Source organism: Aspergillus pseudonomiae, assembly GCF_009193645.1.
Source record: "Aspergillus pseudonomiae strain CBS 119388 unplaced genomic scaffold BDV37scaffold_13, whole genome shotgun sequence".
NCBI lineage: Eukaryota > Fungi > Ascomycota > Eurotiomycetes > Eurotiales > Aspergillaceae > Aspergillus > Aspergillus pseudonomiae.
Genome location: NW_022476005.1, coordinates 72,425 through 89,735, shown reverse-complemented (window position 1 = coordinate 89,735; position 17,311 = coordinate 72,425). Strand labels below are relative to the sequence as shown.

At 47.7% G+C, this 17,311-nt stretch overlaps 7 protein-coding genes across 7 annotated transcripts; 3 read left to right on the top strand and 4 right to left on the bottom strand.

Annotated features, from left to right (window-relative positions):
• Positions 1–181: 181 nt before the first annotated feature.
• On the bottom strand, positions 182–773 carry BDV37DRAFT_241663 (uncharacterized protein). Its single transcript, XM_032081212.1, has one exon. It carries the CDS (start codon positions 527–529, stop codon positions 299–301), a length of 231 nt encoding a protein of 76 aa, XP_031944310.1. The 5' UTR covers positions 530–773; the 3' UTR covers positions 182–298.
• Positions 774–2,825: 2,052 nt separating this feature from the next.
• Positions 2,826–4,988, top strand: BDV37DRAFT_39264 (uncharacterized protein). The gene is made up of 5 exons (XM_032090550.1): positions 2,826–3,154; positions 3,228–3,284; positions 3,489–3,593; positions 3,650–3,871; positions 4,049–4,988. Exons 1-5 carry the CDS (start codon positions 3,070–3,072, stop codon positions 4,831–4,833), a joined length of 1,254 nt encoding a protein of 417 aa, XP_031944309.1. The 5' UTR covers positions 2,826–3,069; the 3' UTR covers positions 4,834–4,988.
• Positions 4,989–5,698: 710 nt separating this feature from the next.
• Positions 5,699–8,000, bottom strand: BDV37DRAFT_39183 (DUF914 domain membrane protein). The gene is made up of 4 exons (XM_032090548.1): positions 7,945–8,000; positions 7,206–7,818; positions 6,956–7,146; positions 5,699–6,886 (listed from the first exon to the last, which is right to left on the bottom strand). Exons 2-4 carry the CDS (start codon positions 7,433–7,435, stop codon positions 6,015–6,017), a joined length of 1,293 nt encoding a protein of 430 aa, XP_031944308.1. The 5' UTR covers positions 7,436–7,818; positions 7,945–8,000; the 3' UTR covers positions 5,699–6,014.
• Positions 7,321–8,305, bottom strand: BDV37DRAFT_39209 (uncharacterized protein). Its single transcript, XM_032090549.1, has 2 exons — positions 7,945–8,305; positions 7,321–7,818 (listed from the first exon to the last, which is right to left on the bottom strand). Exons 1-2 carry the CDS (start codon positions 8,083–8,085, stop codon positions 7,483–7,485), a joined length of 477 nt encoding a protein of 158 aa, XP_031944307.1. The 5' UTR covers positions 8,086–8,305; the 3' UTR covers positions 7,321–7,482.
• Positions 8,306–10,213: 1,908 nt separating this feature from the next.
• On the top strand, positions 10,214–13,480 carry BDV37DRAFT_269426 (SMEK family protein; the record flags this gene model as incomplete). The annotated part of the gene is made up of 8 exons (XM_032084363.1): positions 10,214–10,327; positions 10,454–10,550; positions 10,637–10,706; positions 10,888–11,228; positions 11,282–12,082; positions 12,149–12,316; positions 12,380–12,816; positions 12,878–13,480. The coding sequence occupies 8 exons, from the start codon at positions 10,214–10,216 to the stop codon at positions 13,478–13,480; spliced, it is 2,631 nt and encodes an 876-aa protein (XP_031944306.1).
• Positions 13,481–14,589: 1,109 nt separating this feature from the next.
• Positions 14,590–15,931, top strand: BDV37DRAFT_291254 (bifunctional triacylglycerol lipase/ester hydrolase; the record flags this gene model as incomplete). The annotated part of the gene is made up of 4 exons (XM_032088894.1): positions 14,590–15,138; positions 15,232–15,392; positions 15,463–15,695; positions 15,768–15,931. The coding sequence occupies 4 exons, from the start codon at positions 14,590–14,592 to the stop codon at positions 15,827–15,829; spliced, it is 1,005 nt and encodes a 334-aa protein (XP_031944305.1). The 3' UTR covers positions 15,830–15,931.
• On the bottom strand, positions 15,932–17,264 carry BDV37DRAFT_39110 (Dcp1 family protein). The gene has a single exon (XM_032090547.1). It carries the CDS (start codon positions 17,021–17,023, stop codon positions 16,091–16,093), a length of 933 nt encoding a protein of 310 aa, XP_031944304.1. The 5' UTR covers positions 17,024–17,264; the 3' UTR covers positions 15,932–16,090.
• Between the last annotated feature and the right edge of the window lie 47 nt (positions 17,265–17,311).

Genomic DNA, 17,311 nt, shown 5'->3' with positions numbered 1-17,311 from the left:
AGTAGCCTTCTTTCTTTCAGTTGCTATACATCTGAAACGTAGAGTAGCCCTACGTTTGAGTTTAATATATGCGAAACCTGCAAGGTCGGTGAGCTCTGGTGAACTAGTTGCCTTATTAAAGTCTACGCTATGATAGCTCACGATATAAAACAACTTCCTATCTTCAGAAGCCTCGGAGCAGATTTGGACGATGGCCGATTGAGCTGTGTATAGATAGTAATATGTTAAAATGAAATATACATCGCACTTGTTTACATTGCCAGGTAAGTGACTAGACATTGCCTTCAGTTACAGACATTTAGTATGCACAATGGGGTTGTTTGAGATTAATGTAAAACCCTACCCAGTTGCTAAATGAAGAGGAGCTTGGCGGGTGCAAGACCCGTATAGTGGCCCTCTCACATGCGGGAGTTGTCAAAGCGGCGTTTTCGCCCATCCGTGGGCAAAAATATACCTTCTCATAATCTAAAGAATTGGAATAGGCAAGCAAACATAGCCGGGCTGCCATCATACATCGGGAAGAGGCCATTGCAGATCATCATGGAACATAGGAAACAGTGCACATCCTTACACAATGAATGCAGATGGATTTCAGACAAAACATTGCTCAAGCTTTAAAGGAGTCGCAGACAATTGAAGTCTTTGGAACCAACTGAGATGCGACCCGCAAAGAGACTGGCGCTAAACTCAAAGTAGCGTACCCTGGAGTTCTAATTTAATCCCCACGAGGAATGTGGAAGTCAATTTGGGTTTTCATCACTAATTATGTTCGTTATCAATAGAAATATGAATGGACTATACCCACTACAACCTAGTAGTACTTGTATGACCTTGGATGGCACCCCTTTACGGTACGGTACAGATTCTGGTCCCGATCACACCTTCATTTTTGAAGGAGTCCAAAGTTAATACTAGTATCGACCCCAAGTCCTCCCAACTCTGCATAGAAATGCCTCAATTCCCACCCCCACGAGGTAGAATAGCTTTGTCAGAGTGATTGAAAGTACCAGATAATCTTCTCTAGTGTCGATGTGTCGCATCATCACTGAGACAAGGTGAGAATAGTGCTACTCACAATGTCTTTCGGATCTAATCATATTCACAAGAGATAATACCCAGATAGGAGTACTTTGGTAGTACTCTACTACTTCGGAGAAGTACTACCTCAAGAGGTGGTGGGACGGTCTCTATCAAAAAGGTTGACGGGCCGCGCTAAGAAACAAGACAGATTATTACACCCAAGAATAATCTCCGGTTACCGGCTAACCCTCAGACAACCCATACGCCATTGTGCAGCGGCTTCTCTGGGATGATGCCTTTTCATAGGACTGCTGAGCCGGAATATGATTTCATCTATTTCCAATTAGGCATATCAGCAGACTCATGGAATCATAATCCCCCTTAATCCTGAAGACTTAACTGTCTAGGGTAATTAATTATTTTGTTCTTCTGAAGGTAGATATCTTCACTCGGTACAGGAACTGTACGGATGGATACCGATTCTTGATACAAGTGGAACGGTCCCGGGGAACACCGAGCATTTGCCTTATAAATCCGATCATGAGATATCAGGAACAGAAGAGGTTATTCCAGTACTTCATGGTAGTTCTACCTACAATGGAGGAGTATATGGTGACTTTCAACCAACCCCTAAACTACTTTTCCTTCCCTGGAGTAGAGGGAGGAGAATAGCAGGTGACTAGACGGGTTAAGGAGAGGTGGTAAGAGTTCACAGTATTAATTACCAGCAAAAAAAATGGGGACCGGGAAGAAGCGATTCAACAAGCCGGGTCTCCATCACCAACCAGAACAAGCCAAATCCATCCGATGCCCACCCTGCTCTTTTTATTGTTAATAATAATTTTGTATTTCTCGGGACTGGTGGATTGATTGTGTGTTGTGGTGTGGACGAGAAAGTGTGTTTGTGTGCTTTTCTCCCAAGGTGGGCGGTAATTTTTCTTCCTATCTGCTGTTCAATTTTCAATTTTCAGTTTTTTATTTAATTTTTCTCTTTTCAAAGGGCGATACCTATTTTTCCTTTTCGAGTCTGGAGCGTTGCCCAACTCCGTAATACTGTACAGTAATTCGAAAAACAATCTCTATCTTTTCTTATCCCCGGTCAAGGAAAAAAAAAAAGAGACAGACAGAAGGAAACAATCGCGCTTTTTCGTTTCTTTCCTTTTCTCCCCCTCTTTCTTGTCCCCTCACGGCCCCAGTCCAGTCCAGTCCAGTCCAGTTCAAGTCCAAGTTTCTCACTTTGGCTTGTCGCACCTGCTCTGTTACCCGACCACTTCATCCTTCACCCTCTCTCGCCTTCCCTCCCTCTTACCCTCCCCTCCCCGGTTTCCTCTTCCCTTTTCACACCTTCTCAGCCCCTTTGATTTCCCCACGCCAGACTCTTCGTCTGTCGTGCCTCTAGGGTGAGAAGTCGCTGTCTATTGCTACCATTCTGCCTCGTTCACTCGTGGTAGAGCCGTCCGGATCTTTTGTTGGGAGGATAATCACTCCTTTTTTTGTAAGTCCACTCCCTTACCGAACAACGCATGAGCATTTTGGGCTGCGCATGTCAACCCGCCTTCACAGAAGTTCTTGCTTTTATTCAAGAAAAAAAGAAAATAAAGACGAAAGAAGAAAAAAAAAGACCCCTTGCTCTTTCATTTGAAAAAAGACGCAACTCTTTCCCCTAATTTTATTGCAGTCGGGGTGTTCCAAATGATTCCGTTCGTGTTCGCTGTCGGTCGAGAGAGAGAAGCCAAGAAATCATAGAAAAAAAAAAGTTTCTGATACGGAGTGCTTGAAGAAACATTCCGCATGCTAAAATCAGTCCGATTAATGTCATCGTTGGTCACCGTGCGCCTTCTCTCTCTATCGCTCGCACACCTGGTTCATCTATTTGGAACCTCCGCTGCAATCCGCAATATCTTGTCATTCAATTCCATGTTGTCTTAATCTAGCCCGGGAGCTTACGCTTACCCTCACTTTTCAACAGTCTCCCCTGATCATCTCCGAGCGGACCATCAACCTTCGCAGCTTCCATTCCGTTGATCGTCGCGATTCTTGTCGGTGAATATGTCTTACTACGAACCTCAAGGTTGGCAGGCGCCCGCTGCGCGCCAGGTATCTTGGGAGCAACCTGTTCCCCCATCTCGTTCGGGTATGGTTTGATCATAAACCTGGGCGATGGTGCTCTTGCCCTCATACAGTGAAGCTAATGCTCCGACTTTCAGGATCGAGCTCCGTCTCTCAACGCGACGAAGTTCCTGCCTTTTCCTCTCAGTTTGACGGTATGACCGTGACTTCCCTATTCTATCATTGCTCCGACATGGGCTTGAGAAGGACAATCTGCGAAATACCGGCTATTGGTGGTTTTTGGTTGGGCTTCCTGATCTGGTCATATATCACGTCATGCTGGTTACCGTGGATTGTTATCGACACTCTCCGTGTCGCCGAAGAAACAGAGTCGAACAATTGCTGACTCCTTTCCTTAGAGGTGGATCGTGCTATTGACAACCTTGTCAAGAGCGGAAAACTGTGGTCTGCTCCTCGGAGGGACTCGATGCCCATGATGATGGGCCGCCCATTTCCCGACTACGGTATGAAACCTTAGACTGCTTTGTTGTCACCTATCGATATCTAAACATGGTTGCAGATCCCCGTGTGTCCAATACCATGTCCCAGCGTCACCACTCGATTAGCGACTTCGACGGAGCCAGGATGCACCCGAACCCCAACCTTCAGGGGTTCTATGCCTCCCAACGTTTTCAGGGACGCCCAAATGAAGTAGAGCACATGATGCAAGCAAAGCGTCGGATGGCGGCACAGCGTGAAAGGGAGCTCCGCAACTATCACCAGGAGCAACAGTACAACCGAAGTACGTGGTAGCATTTGCCTTTGGAGCTTTTTTTTTTTTTTCTTTTTTTTGGCTTCTTTCTCCAATATTCCCCATGACTTCTTCCTTTGCCCACATGTATCGGTTGCATTGTATAATACATTGGGACGTGGTTCCTTTCTTGAACATGAGTTTTAATATTCTTTTCTTTTCTCAAAGGCCTGCTTGCCGAAATGTCTGGAAACAAGTCCGATCGTTCGCTCAGTCCGGCCGCCATGAGCGAAGAAAGCCGTCGAGAACTCCTAGCTCGCCAACATAGGGCTTTGTACGGCAACGAAAGCCCCGCCTTCTTCCCTCCTGGCAGCTTTGCGGATGACAACCCACGATCTGAGAGCCACGGTGGCGGTACCCCAACATCTGCCACTGGTGTCCGTGGCCCGTCCCCGCGTGGTGTTGATCCTTTCGGGATGGCCCAGACCCCGGTCCAAGGTAGTACTGATAACGTTGCTCAAGCTGGCGCGTCTCTTCAATCCCCTTCTCGCGCGACCAGTACGTCGTCGCCTAGCTCGGGCATTAACCCTGTCTTCGGCAAGTATGACAACGCCGAGCAACCGATGACCTCGACCTCGTCCCCCGGAAGATCCGACTCGCCCTCCGCGAGGCAGGCGCATTCGAAGCCAGCCAGCGGTCCCATTGGCTCCGTGGGCCCTATCGGTTCTCGCCCGGTCCAGCCAGCGGGTCAAGTCCAGGCTGCCAACCCGGCTCTGAACAAACGCTCTACGACACCCCTGCCATCTCCTCTTGGTTTCGGCTTCACACCAGGTGACGCAGGCGCAACCAATGATCGTTCGGCCTCGTCGGCCTCGAACCCTTCCACCTCCGCTTCTGCCGGAACTCCCGGTGTGAAAGAGTCTAGCGGTGGTGTGGCACTCGGCTGGGGTAATGGCGGCGGCGTTTGGGGATCGAAGAACGGACTGGGCGTCCAAGCTTCCGTCTGGGGTTGATTTACGAAACAAACGATTCGGCTCCGATTGACGCTTACTTCATCATTCAATATGCGTTAGCTTCTATGTCGTGGCGTTATAAGAGAGGGTTCTATTTATGATTCAAATCTTGGGAAAGAGCATGGTACATATATGGGAGAAGTGGTGCAAGAATACGTTCTGTTTAGCGCTCCGTCATATGTGGACAGTTTAATTGGTACAGGTTGGTTTACTGACTATGGAACTTGGTTGGCCTGTTGGTTACTGGAGTCGGTATTCCCCCCCTTGGTGTGCTTTTGGCATCTTTGAGTTCGTTTATCGTTTATTTCTATGTCTGGTAACTTGGTCTCTGTGGCTTTGTCCTTGCATTTGTTCTGTGTTTCACTTTGGCTATTTCATTGGCATTTGGGCCTTTTCTTTTTTTCTTCGGTTGGGGTTTGTATTTACATGCTTGTGAGTGTATGTCTCGGGCTCTTGTTTCCAGCTCATTCGGGAAGGTTTCCGGTGTTACATGTCATCGTTCGGGTTGTGAGTTTGGCCAAAGCATGCGATTCTTTAATTTTGCGATAGGTACGGGCACCAAAAGGTTGAGTTTCTATTTCTTTCTTCTGTCACCTTGTTTCTTCTATCTTGGGGCATGGGCATCGGAACATAGGGGGAGCAGGGAAACATAAAGAGTTATCGGAGTCTGATCTGCACTTAAGGTTCTGGTATGTCATCTTGGATATTCATATTGACTTTGGTTTCCTATTGGTTTTGTCGTGTGTTCTGCTTTCATATATTTATTCTCCAATCCATTCGGCCCATCTCTGTCTATGCAGGTCTGGTTTCTTTTTTGACATATCTCATGATACGAAGTCACGTCTTCCACCCATTTAATCTGATGTTGCGGTATTAAGTCACAGTAGACACAAGGGATTTTGCTTCTGAATTGTACCAAAGTCTGATATAATGTTGGATTTTCTATCTCTAGTATATATGCCAGAGGATATAGAGACCGCAGTAAGTTGGAAAAACGAAGATGACATGGAAAAACAGTAACTTTTGCACAATAGCATACCACACCTCAGCGCAATAGCAGTTATAGGAAGATCATAGAACGATGGAGAGAGATATAGAGCAGAATTAGAGCCCGAGTATGAAGAAAAATAAAAAGAAGTATTCGCAAAACAAGAAACGATAACAAACCCCCAAACGCCACCCTAAACTGGACTAGTATGTGACGTGCGAGGATCATTATTGGCCGTGGCAGAATCATGAGTCGTAAAATTAGGATTATGATTAGGCGCGACAGCCTCAGTATCGATCATTCTCTTCGCAGTGAACAGACCCGATACACCACGTTCCTGATTCTTACCCAGCCAAGGTTTGCGCGCTTCGCCCAGGACCCGACGGCCGAGGAAATAGATCAGCTGACCGACGATGATAAGCACGAAGGCGATCGGATACATGAAGTGGATGGTATAATGGAAGACCTTGATGCCGATGATGACGCCCCAGAAGTTCATGGTCAGCATGGAAATGTTGAAGAAAGCAGCGGACGACAACCGGAAGAGGAGCGGAGCCATGCAGTAGAAGAAGGTCAGGCAAAGGGTGTATCCGGCGAGATAACCACCGACTTCGCTGTTCCAGGTGGCGGTCCTGAACGAAGCACGGTCGAAAATGCCGGCCTGGGCACCGTTGATGATCATGCCCCAGAACGCCATCTGGCCCAACACTTCGTAGACGGGTGCTGTGCTGACAAAGTACTCTTCTCCGGTGTTGGCGAGACCGTAGAAAGTTGCGCCCAGGAGGGCGAAAAGGTCCCCTTTCAGTTGGTCGCCGCTGCTAACATCGCCGCCGTTGGTGCCGGTGATATGGTCGGATGCGATCAAGACGCCCATGCCACCGATACAGACCAAAATACCCAGAACTTGCGTGATGTGATAGCGGACGCGTAAGAATAGGAACGAGATGATGACGACGACTGCAATGGCCCAGAAGTTAATTAACTGGGCACTAAGCATAGTTGTGTATCGGTATGCCAGCACGATGAAATAATTGCCTTCGACGTCGCAAAATGCTAAGATGATATCTGGATCGCACAAGGTCAGATAGTTAGATATAGCTGGTCCCATATACAGCAATGTGGAGCTTCACGTACATTTCCAGCCGGTTTTCCACACCATTTGGGCCCAGCCCTTAATGCCGTAACGGTACATCGTGTACGGGGTAAACATGATGTTCAGCAGTACATAGTTGAAGAAAGTCTGGAAAGCCGGAATCGAGGTGCCTCTATCTGAAAGGAGTGTACTGAAAGTACTAGTAGCTGTATTCGTGATTGCCAAGATCTGTCTGTAGGACGTAAGCTACTGGCCGTCAAGACCAAGGAACCAGAAAATGTCGCAACTTACCCAAGTATCAGAATGATATAGAACTCCTTTGTCGTAAAATACGCAAGGAAGCCTTTCTTTTTCTTGTCGATCTGGTCCGCAGGAGCCTCCTCGGAGGCAGAGTCCGCTTCACGGACATTTGCATCTACACCCGCCGAAGTACCATCCTTCGGAAATTGGGCAATCGAGGAGTTATCGTGCGGAGTTGCGGCCGACGCTTGAACGGTAATTTGATCTTTGGCATCCGACATAATGAGACCAGCGTACTGACTGTCCGAGTAGTTCTGAGAAGGTGAAATTAAACGTTGTCGAGAGTGGTTCTCGCAGGGTCGAGATAGTGGGGTATGGGTAGATAAGCGTGAATGGGAGCTTTTGAAGACCTGAACGAGCGCAAAACTCCCGGAAGTCGCTCGCCTATGGTCTCTGAATGTATCAACTCGGAAGAGGTGAAGACAAAGTTGTGTAGAACAGAGAGGAGGGAAGAGAAAAAAAAACTCGTGGGCAAAGGTCCAGGCGGCGGAAGAACTGAGCCTATCCTGATTGGGGAATTTTCGCCAGTGGCCCCGTCAATTGGACGATGTCCGCTCGGGAGGCCTCGTGGAAGTCCTGGCCAATCATTGCCACGGCTACCCCACTGTGTAATTAGCTAATTTCAATGCGAGTGGATGGGGCGGATCTGTCCGACGCCAGTTCATCCTTGGCGACCAATCAGCGAATGGGAAGCCCGGCAGTTTGGCGGGCGGAAGAACAGAGCACACACCTTATATCCCGATGGAAAAACGCTCAGACCCCAATATTCCATTAACAAGGTAGTTACCAGTATGCCACTACTACTAATCCTGGTCGCGATCACTGGTGATGAGCATGCTGCAGAGCTCTCTATAGGTGAGGAGCTACCCATTACAAGCAAGGGAGAAAGTGCGAACGCTGTGCTTGCGTGGATTAGTCGGTCAAATTCTGTACACAATTTGCTCAACTTGCGCTAAGCATCATCATGGATCGCTTGCCCACAAGGAAAGCCAACCATATGCTTCACCGTTCATTTGTCGCAAAATGTCAAGGAATCCTGTCCAGGATAGAAGGCAACATGCTATGATATCATTTCGGCATGCTCACATGACCTGAATGTTGATACCTCAGGCCATGAGTAATAGACTTTAAAATAAGGTGGCAATGACCTCATCGGCTACAGTCCCGCTTTTTTCTGGAAAAAGTCATAGCTTGAACCTTGAAGTCAGAAGAATTTTTGAAGTGATGGAAAGGGGGTATATATTATTGGGTATCGTCTTGAGTATCAGTCTGGCAACTCCTTCAGGAACGACAAAACTCACCCCGCTATCTTTCTTTCCCCATCCCTTAGTGGTTGTTCAGATGGGAGGAGACTCGTGCTCAAAAGACTTAATGTAACTCTGGTCTTTTGGCCAGCGAAAAGTAAAGATGTTTGAGAGTGGTAGGGAAGTAGGGTGATGATGGACAGAGGTAGTGGTAGTAGTAGATGCCCTGTGCATGCTTAGACGTAAGCCACCATCAATGGTAAGCATTCACGGATACAACTAGTATATGCAACGTGAGATGCTATGTTTCAAAACATCTTGTTCAAACAATTCAGTTCTTTCGTACTGGATAACTTGAAACCCCACTAATGGCCATGGTGAATCTGAGTTGTCCCATTGAGGTTCCATGGGTAAGGCGGGGAAAGGATTTGGGTTGGGGAAGTTTCCAAAAAGAGGCCTACCCTGCTATTCTTAGCTGACAAGTAAGGTTCTATATAAGGCAGAACGGGAATAGCCTTTAATCAACATGGCCTAGGCCGTCTTTACTCTATTTTACCCACCCCTGAGCAATGTCTGACAATACACACATACACATAGGCACATCCTAATTATGCACAATATATGATACTCAGTCCTGTTGGATCTAATATTATATATATTGCATAGCTATAATTAACTGAGGAACCATTATAGTTGCAAATCATAGGTTAAATGTACTGTACTATCGATATATACTCCGTACACATACATGAATCATGGAGATCGTCTTCTTTAATTTCCCTCAGGGGAGCATGCTTCATGTTTGTCCTTACTTTATTTCTAATGTTTTGAATTTATACCATTTTCCGAGATGGTTGCTATTCTGGTGCTGGTGTGAATACCGCGGGTGCACGTCATTTCATCCACTCATTGCCTTGCAGATCCCCGTAGTCTGCCGGCTTCTCTCCTGTCTCGAAACCACCTTGTTCGATCAGTGCTTCAAACTATCCTCCTTTCACCTTAAACCGGGGCCCCCCAGATATACTTGGCTCTTTCTTATCTTCTTATTTACTGGTTTTTCTTTTCTTTTCCTGATTATTTGTAGAAAGTAGATCCGGAGATTTTCAACAATCTCGACGCTGAACCCCACACCCGATCAGGCAAGGGTTGGGTACCTTAAATCAATACGGCAGTTTCAGCTCTTTTGGTGTTCGTCCCTTTTTCGGTCGCGTGTGCTTGTGCTGGTTTTGATTTTCCAGTTTTGCGCGCCGCCAACCCCAATAGTTAATATTTAAAAAAAAAAAAAAAAAAAAAAAAAAAGATAGAAAATAAAAGTATTCTTACATCGGTAATTTATATATTATCAAAAGCGAAGAGCGAGATCCAAAGGGTCTCTAAAAAAAAAAAAAAAAAAAAAAAAAAGGGAAGAGAAAAATAGCGGCCGACCGCTACCGAGGCCGTCAGGTGGTCCCGACCCAAACTCAGATCATCTTTCATCATTCGCAGCAGAAGCAGCAAAGTGTGCCATCCCCGTTATCACCTGTGACCTATTCGTCTTTCCGATCCGTCCTTCTTTCTCATCATCCCCATCACAATTCTTTCCCCCCCCATCATACTTCTTCCATTTAATCCCGTCCGCAACCCCTCGTCCAATCCGGACAAGGCAGCGGTTCACTCTTATCCTTCCCGCAACTTCGGGCCTCTCTGCGCGCCGGTGCACTCGTTCCTGAGTTGTCCCGGAGTGACGAGACGCCACCTCCCCCCTGTTGCCAGATCATGGCGTTGGAGGTGCAACCGCCCAGCGATCGCAAACGAGTCAAGGTCTACGAACTGAGGGATAACGACTGGTTTGATAGAGGTACTGGTTTCTGTACTGGTCAGATCCTGGACGTAAGTTTCATCGCATGGGGGATCGTCCGTCCAGCGCGACATCGGTCGTCGGGCGCAAACGCTACGGGTCGCGCTTTCTCAAACATTCATCCCGGTCGCTGACATCCCCACTCTATCTTCCTGCAGGATGAACCGCGAATATTTGTCGAATCTGAAGATGAACCCGAACGGGTACTTTTGGAGACAAAAATCTCCAAAGACGACGGGTACCAGAAACAGCAAGGTTCCACTCTCCCATCGCCCTCCGCATCGCAAACTCAAACGGGGAAGATACTAACGTTTGTGCGACGCTACCAGAGACCCTGATAGTATGGACGGAACCCAATGGGACGGATATGGCATTGAGCTTCCAGGAGCCTGAGGGTTGCGCCGTGATTTGGTAGGATATCGCTTGGACATTGTGACTCAGTGTCCTTTTTCTCTTGGCTGACAACGGTCGCGAAAGGAATTTTGTCAATGGCGTTCAACAACACCTTACGAACCTGGCAGCAGCAGGTAAACACCCGGCATTCCTATTGCGTCTGTCATTGGCAGATTGGTGGACTTTCGTTACTGACCAGGGGCTCTTCCCTAGACGATGCCTTTTCCGACGATCTCGAAACATATCAATCTATAATGCTACCCGCTCCGGAGCTCGGAAACCTCCCCGAAATTGACCATGTCATGAGAGCAGCCAGCATGACACAAGCCGGCCGAGACGCATTGTCGAAGTTTGTTATTCGGGAAGAGTATATAACAAAGCTCATACCATTGGTCACAGTGGCAGAAGATCTCGAGAGCCTGCCGGACCTACACCGTCTCTGCAATATCATGAAATCCCTCATCCTTCTCAATGACAACACCATTATCGAGACCGTCGTTACGGACCCCATTATTCTAGGAGTTGTGGGGGCGTTGGAATGTACGTGACATGGGGTTTGTTGTGTTATTGTGCGATTGCTGATGAAATCCCAGACGACCCCGAGTTTCCGACACACAAAGCCAACCATCGGCAATACCTCGCAGACCAGTCACGCTACAAAGAGGTGGTCCCGATTAAAGACGCCCTCATCCGTCGCAAAATCCGGTACACCTGGCGCTTGCAGTATCTAAAGGATGTGGTCTTGGCCCGGATCTTAGACGACCCAACTTTTTCAGTCCTCAACTCGTTGATCTTTTTTAACCAGGTCGAGATCGTAAATCATATCCAGTCAAACGGCCCCTTCCTGAAGGAATTATTCACGGTGTTTGATCCGAGAAATACCGATGCAAAGCGCAAGGAGGATGCAGTGCAGTTCCTCCACCAATGTGCATCTATTGCCAAAAACCTGCAAGCCCCGGCGCGCGCCAATCTCTTCGCAAACTTCATTAGCCATGGCCTTTTCGCTGTGATCGCCTTCGCTATTAAGCACCCTAACCCCGCTATGCGCACGACTGGAATTGATATTCTAGTTGCACTGCTTGACCATGATCCTCTCATGATGCGGGGTTATATGCTCAAGGCCGTCAATGAGAAGAAGACGCCGCTGACTGATACGTTGATTGATTTACTTCACTTAGAGTCGGATCTCGGTGTTAAAAATCAACTCGCAGATGCAGTCAAGGTTCTATTGGATCCCCAGATTCTTTTGCAAGACACGATGGGTCGGGCTGGACCCGAACAGTACTCGAAGCCACGTCCTAATATTCTCTCTGATGCTTTTGTTCAAAACCACTTTGATGAGTCTGCAAAGAGGCTATTCATGCCATTAAAACGCCTTGAGAACCGCGCCAGCCGTAAGTATTGTTGGTCTACATTAGCCTCAGTCTGTTCACGCGGCTAATTCTCTTTCACTTCTTTAGTTCGCGACCTCAGGTTTCAAGAGGTGGCCTTGTATGCCCATCTTGTTGATATCCTTACTTTCTTTGTCCGTCAACATCTGTACAGAAGTCGTGCTGTCATCCATAATGAAGCACTCGCTCCCAGAGTTGCTCAGTTACTTACTGTGCCCCAGAAGCACCTCAAGCTGAGTAAGTTGACCTATTCGAAATCGTGTACAGAAGTTTCTATCTAACTGCTTACCTTCGCCAAAGTCGCATTGAAATTTTTCCGTACATTAATTAGCCTCCAAGACACATTTTACCAAGCCCTGATGACACATAACAACACGTTTGGTTTGATTCTTGACATTGTCTATGAAACAATGCCACGCGATAACCTCCTTAATTCAGCTTGCCTCGAACTTTTCGAATTCATCAAACGTGAAAATATCAAACCGATAGTTCTGCATGTCGTTGAGAAATACGGTGAAAAGCTCAAGAATATTACCTATGTCAACACATTCCAGGACTTGATCCTACGCTATGAGCAAATGCAGGGCTATGGTACAGAAGCTGAGTCAACTCTCTACTCTCAAGATGAAGGTATAACAGCTCGTCGAGTGCCGCCCAACGGACAACGTTGGCAGGGTGTTAGGGAGATGGATGCGGCAGAGGAAGAGTATTTCAACACATCTGATGATGAGGAAGAGGTAAGACAATTTATACTCATTATTAATGATTACCAATCAGTGTGCTGATCTTTTTTGCTAGTGGCAAAATGACAATGCGGCCAATGCAACAATGGCTCCTCAGATGCAGAACGGTTCCGCCTCGCCAGTGGTCAAGCCTCTAGTCGACTATCCAGATGACGATGAGGATGACGATGCTATGGACACGAAGCCGGAGGATAGTGAGGAGCAGAAGCAGCAACAGTTGGTACGGCAAGAAGGCACCCCAACCCTTGACGCCGCTACCGACTCCATTGTGGACGCACCGTCGACTCCGGTTTCATCGACCGTGCAGACGCCTCCGGAGCGTCTGTCAGAGAAGCGCCGGCGTGAAGAGGAGGACGATGATGAGCTGGTTAAGCTCAGTACTGGACCGAAACGAAGGAGCTCAACCAGTGGCAGTCCTGGGGGTGCTGGTATGCTGCGAAAGAAGAGGAGCGTGTCAATTGGGTCGCTCTCAGCTGCTACTGAAAAAGGGGCAACTCAGAGTATTTTGGGAACCGTGACTGGCAGCACAGCACCCAAAAGGATAGCCATCAATCTTAGCTCTAAACCGTCATCAGAGACGGATTCCACTGACTCTGCGGCAAGTACACCAAGCAGTGAGAAAGAGAACCGTGGCGAGAACCACGGTGAAAGTGGTTAGCTATACTCCCGTGATATTTCTCCTGCCATTCATGGAATTCGCATGACTGGGTTTCCCCGCAAGCATCGTCCTCGTTTGTCCGAGTACTTGGAGTTCTACCTGCATTTCCCGCGAATCTCCTAGATACCAGATGAAGTAATGGTTTAGTCTTTTTCATTTCTTCATTTTCCCTTTACTGATTCACTGCATATCTCTGTATGATTCCCTCATCCTTTGCTATACATCTTTGTGCTTTTCTTTTGGCATTCTTAGATATCATGTATTAGGTTTCTACTTGCTCTGAAGCCTGCGATTTCTGTCTTGTTCTTACCTTCTCATCGTCGAAATTTTGACCTGGTGTACAGCTACCATGTCCTGTTTGTTTCTTTCTCCAATCTTGTTTTATTTGAGTGTCCTTCCTTTGCGCACCTCATGGTTCATTTGCACTGTCAATGCGTGGCGAAAAAAACAAAATGATATGCAATCAGAAGCGAGGAAGTAGCGCGCATGCTGCCGGCCTCTTGCGTCTGATGGTCGGTGTTATTCCACCTGGGTCTTTGGCATAACTGGAGCTTTCTGTATTGTTCTTCGGTCTATCTATGGGGTTTAAGGAGCTCTGGTTGATAGGGATGGAGTCTGGCTGGATGCGATGAATTGCGATGAATCACTGTGTGCGTATGCCTGCATTTCAGAGGTCTTGGTATGGAGGATTTCGTTTCTTTCTATTCCTTATCATGATTGGGAATGTTTGATGGAGCGGGTTGTCGAGAGAGTTGATATTTGCATTCTTCTGAGGAGATATTAGTGCACATACTTGTCGGCACAGTAACTCGCTACCTTCATAACGAACCGCGTCTCTGAACTATTGTTGAGAACGACATATCGTATCCAAATGTCTTAAACTTTGTAATAGAGTGTTGGTATAGGTAATTTGTAGCTTGATGATGAAATCTAAATCGGTGCCGAGGCATGACGGGAACTCCGATTTCTCCGAATCAATTTATCGAACTCCATACCCTTTTTATAAGTGAATTCCACTCATGTACCACCTCAGATATGCCAATTCGACACGCATAGGCTATAAAAATATATTAAAAGCCTCGACATTAACCCGAAAGTGCCTGACCACTATGTCTTCCACCCGACAACCCCATATTTCTGCGGACAGCTTCTTCCACACATCGTCCGCATCCGACTCATCACTAGCTCCCATCACCATCTATATGATATCAGGCAACCCAGGTCTCATTGGGTACTACCACACATTTCTCTCCGTTCTCTCAGACAAGCTAAACACACAATCCACACAACAGACAAGAAAAAGCCATGCCTTCCAGATCTACGGACACAGTCTTGGAGGATTCGAGCTTACCAAAGCACCAGGCTCTAAACCTAGATACTATGACCTGGAAGAACAGATCTGTTTTGTCCAAGACAAGCTAGACGAGTTTCTCACCAACTCCAGCAAAGCATCAAACGGGGTCCCATCACCAAGACCAAAAGTGATTCTCATCGGCCATTCGGTGGGTAGCTACATAGCCATGGAGCTCCTACGGAGACATCGTGAGCGCTCGACCAGTGGTACATCGCCTTCTGTTGATTTCGATATCATCGGCGGCGTTATGCTATTTCCCACTGTTGTTGATATTGCGAAGTCGCCTTCCGGGCAGAAGTTGACGGTGAGTATACATTGTCTATTTCTTTTACTGGGCTGTTTGAAACCCATAGGCTAATCGGATCTATCGCAGCGCATGCTATCTGTTATCCCGCAGCTGGCTGTTGTAGTGGGCTTCTTCGTCCGCATCCTGACGGCCCTGCTTCCGGGTAGTCTTTTACGATCTCTGATTAGGTTCTATATGGGGTCGCCGCGGGATAACATGGTCGAGACTACGGCTGCTTTCTTGGAAAGCGGGTATGGTGTGCAGCAGGCTTTGTATGTTTCCTCTATTTTCTAGTGGGAAGTGTGTTGAAGAGGGGTTGAAAGTATTCTAACAGGGCTTTAGACACATGGCTGCCGATGAGATGCAGACTATCACATCGGATAAATGGAGTGACGACGTGTGGGGCATGTCGGACGTCAAGGATCCGGTTACTCGATTGTTCTTCTACTTTGGCCGGAATGATCATTGGGTTGCGGAGCGGACGAGAGATGAGGTGGTTGAGTTGAGAGGGCAGACGGAGCGTGGTCCGAAGATGGTTGTCTGTGAGGAGGGGCTGCCGCATGCTTTTGTTTTGAGTGAGTTCCGTTCCCTGTCTCCTTGTTTTGAGGTGTTTGCAGGTGGGGTTTGCTGATGTAGGTGGTTTGTAGAACATAGCGACGTTGTGGCGAAGAAAGTGGCCGATATGGTGTTGGATATAGTCCAGGATTGATGGAGCTTGGAGGGATGGTTTGTTGTTGGTGATTCTATGTCGGGGGTAATTATAGACTTGCTCTTTGGATTTGACAAGGGGTATTTAGACGGGATATGCTTCTTTATATCACCTTGTCTCTAATTTATATTATAATGCAGGGTTGTCTGTTGTTTCATTGGAAGGAAACTGCGCTCATTGTGCAAATATCATGGGTATCGCAAGTGTCATGACATTAGGCCCCTAACAGACATCTCTTAGACAATGGCGGGGGCTCCTCGATCAGGGACCCCCCTGGTACGCTAACCCGGCCCTCCTAAATAGATCGCCTAGTACATCTTGCTGCGGTTGTGGCTGCGGCTGCGCCATCGGACCACTCATCCCAGGCTGGGGCCATCCCTGGGGACCGACATGGTGCGCCGTTGTGCTCCATCCATCATCCTGGGCCCTTTGTTGCCCAAAAAGATCCCTCAAAGAAACCTGACGACCCATGGCAACACTTGATTGCACCTCGTCCACGGGGTCAGCCGTAGAAGCCGCAGCCGCGGCTGCAGCGTGCAGTCCATTCTGGCGAGTAGCTTCCAGTCGCTCGCGGGCCAGCTTCAAACTTTGACCTGCATGTATGGCGCATTCCCGAATCACCTGGGCATTGATACTGCGCGTTTCGGCCGTAGAGTTGGGAGGGGGTTCGGAGTAAATCCAAAGACCGTATATGCGAAGATCGGCGCTTTTCCCATTCATGCCGTTATTATTATCCACACCCAACCCGGAGTCATTGTCGACCTTGAGAATCACATATTCCTCCGTAATTTCCACATTATCCCCTTCTGTCAGAGGAACATCGAAATTATGCAGACCCCGCCGATTCAGGACGAAGACGTTGTATCGTTCTTCGCCTAGAGACCCCTGCGATAACTGACAAACGAACAGTGAGCCCTCCACTCCGCTCTTTTCCCACTGCCGTGTGGTTGGGCTGAATATGTAGATGACGGCGTACGGCGCTAGGGAGAGAATTGAAGTTATGGCGGGGTTGTGACGGTGGAGGACGGAGAGGTTCAGCTCTTCGTTTGAGCGGACTGGGGGAGGTGGCATGTTGATTTCTTGTTGTTGGGTATCTGAGAAATAGTTCTGGTAGTCTGATTCGTAGTCCGAGGGTTGAGGCTGATTGTGACGGTGATTGTTGTTGTTTTGCCGTCGGGGTCTGCGGGTTGACATTGTGAAGCTTAAGGAAGAGAAAGAGGAGATAAATATGGGCTGCTTCTGGCAGGGGTTAAGAGAGCCAAGGGACAGTAGTTAGCAAGTGAATGAATTAACAGGGAATCAATAATAACAAGTGTTGGTATGGAGGAATGAGCGAAAGTCGCAAATAAGCTCGGGTGATTTAAATGGATGAAATCGTAGCTCCGTTCTAGGAAGCGGTCGGCAGCCCCACGGGCTTTCGTCAGAGCAAAAGCACAGCTGACGATAAATGATCCACAACCACTTCTGCTTCCTCCTGATCCT

Bases quoted from the DNA above. Each gene is read 5' to 3' on its own strand.
- BDV37DRAFT_241663 (XM_032081212.1), bottom strand. From the start codon at position 529: ATGGCCTCTTCCCGATGTATGATGGCAGCCCGGCTATGTTTGCTTGCC.
- BDV37DRAFT_39264 (XM_032090550.1), top strand. From the start codon at position 3,070: ATGTCTTACTACGAACCTCAAGGTTGGCAGGCGCCCGCTGCGCGCCAG. The intron at 3,155-3,227 runs GTATGGTTTGAT...TCCGACTTTCAG, and splicing joins TGTTCCCCCATCTCGTTCGG to GATCGAGCTCCGTCTCTCAA. The intron at 3,594-3,649 runs GTATGAAACCTT...ACATGGTTGCAG, and splicing joins CCGCCCATTTCCCGACTACG to ATCCCCGTGTGTCCAATACC.
- BDV37DRAFT_39183 (XM_032090548.1), bottom strand. From the start codon at position 7,435: ATGTCGGATGCCAAAGATCAAATTACCGTTCAAGCGTCGGCCGCAACT. The intron at 7,147-7,205 runs GTAAGTTGCGAC...TACGTCCTACAG, and splicing joins TATATCATTCTGATACTTGG to ACAGATCTTGGCAATCACGA. The intron at 6,887-6,955 runs GTACGTGAAGCT...TGTGCGATCCAG, and splicing joins GTGGAAAACCGGCTGGAAAT to ATATCATCTTAGCATTTTGC.
- BDV37DRAFT_39209 (XM_032090549.1), bottom strand. From the start codon at position 8,085: ATGGGTAGCTCCTCACCTATAGAGAGCTCTGCAGCATGCTCATCACCA. The intron at 7,819-7,944 runs GTGTGTGCTCTG...CTAATTACACAG, and splicing joins TTTTTCCATCGGGATATAAG to TGGGGTAGCCGTGGCAATGA.
- BDV37DRAFT_39110 (XM_032090547.1), bottom strand. From the start codon at position 17,023: ATGTCAACCCGCAGACCCCGACGGCAAAACAACAACAATCACCGTCAC.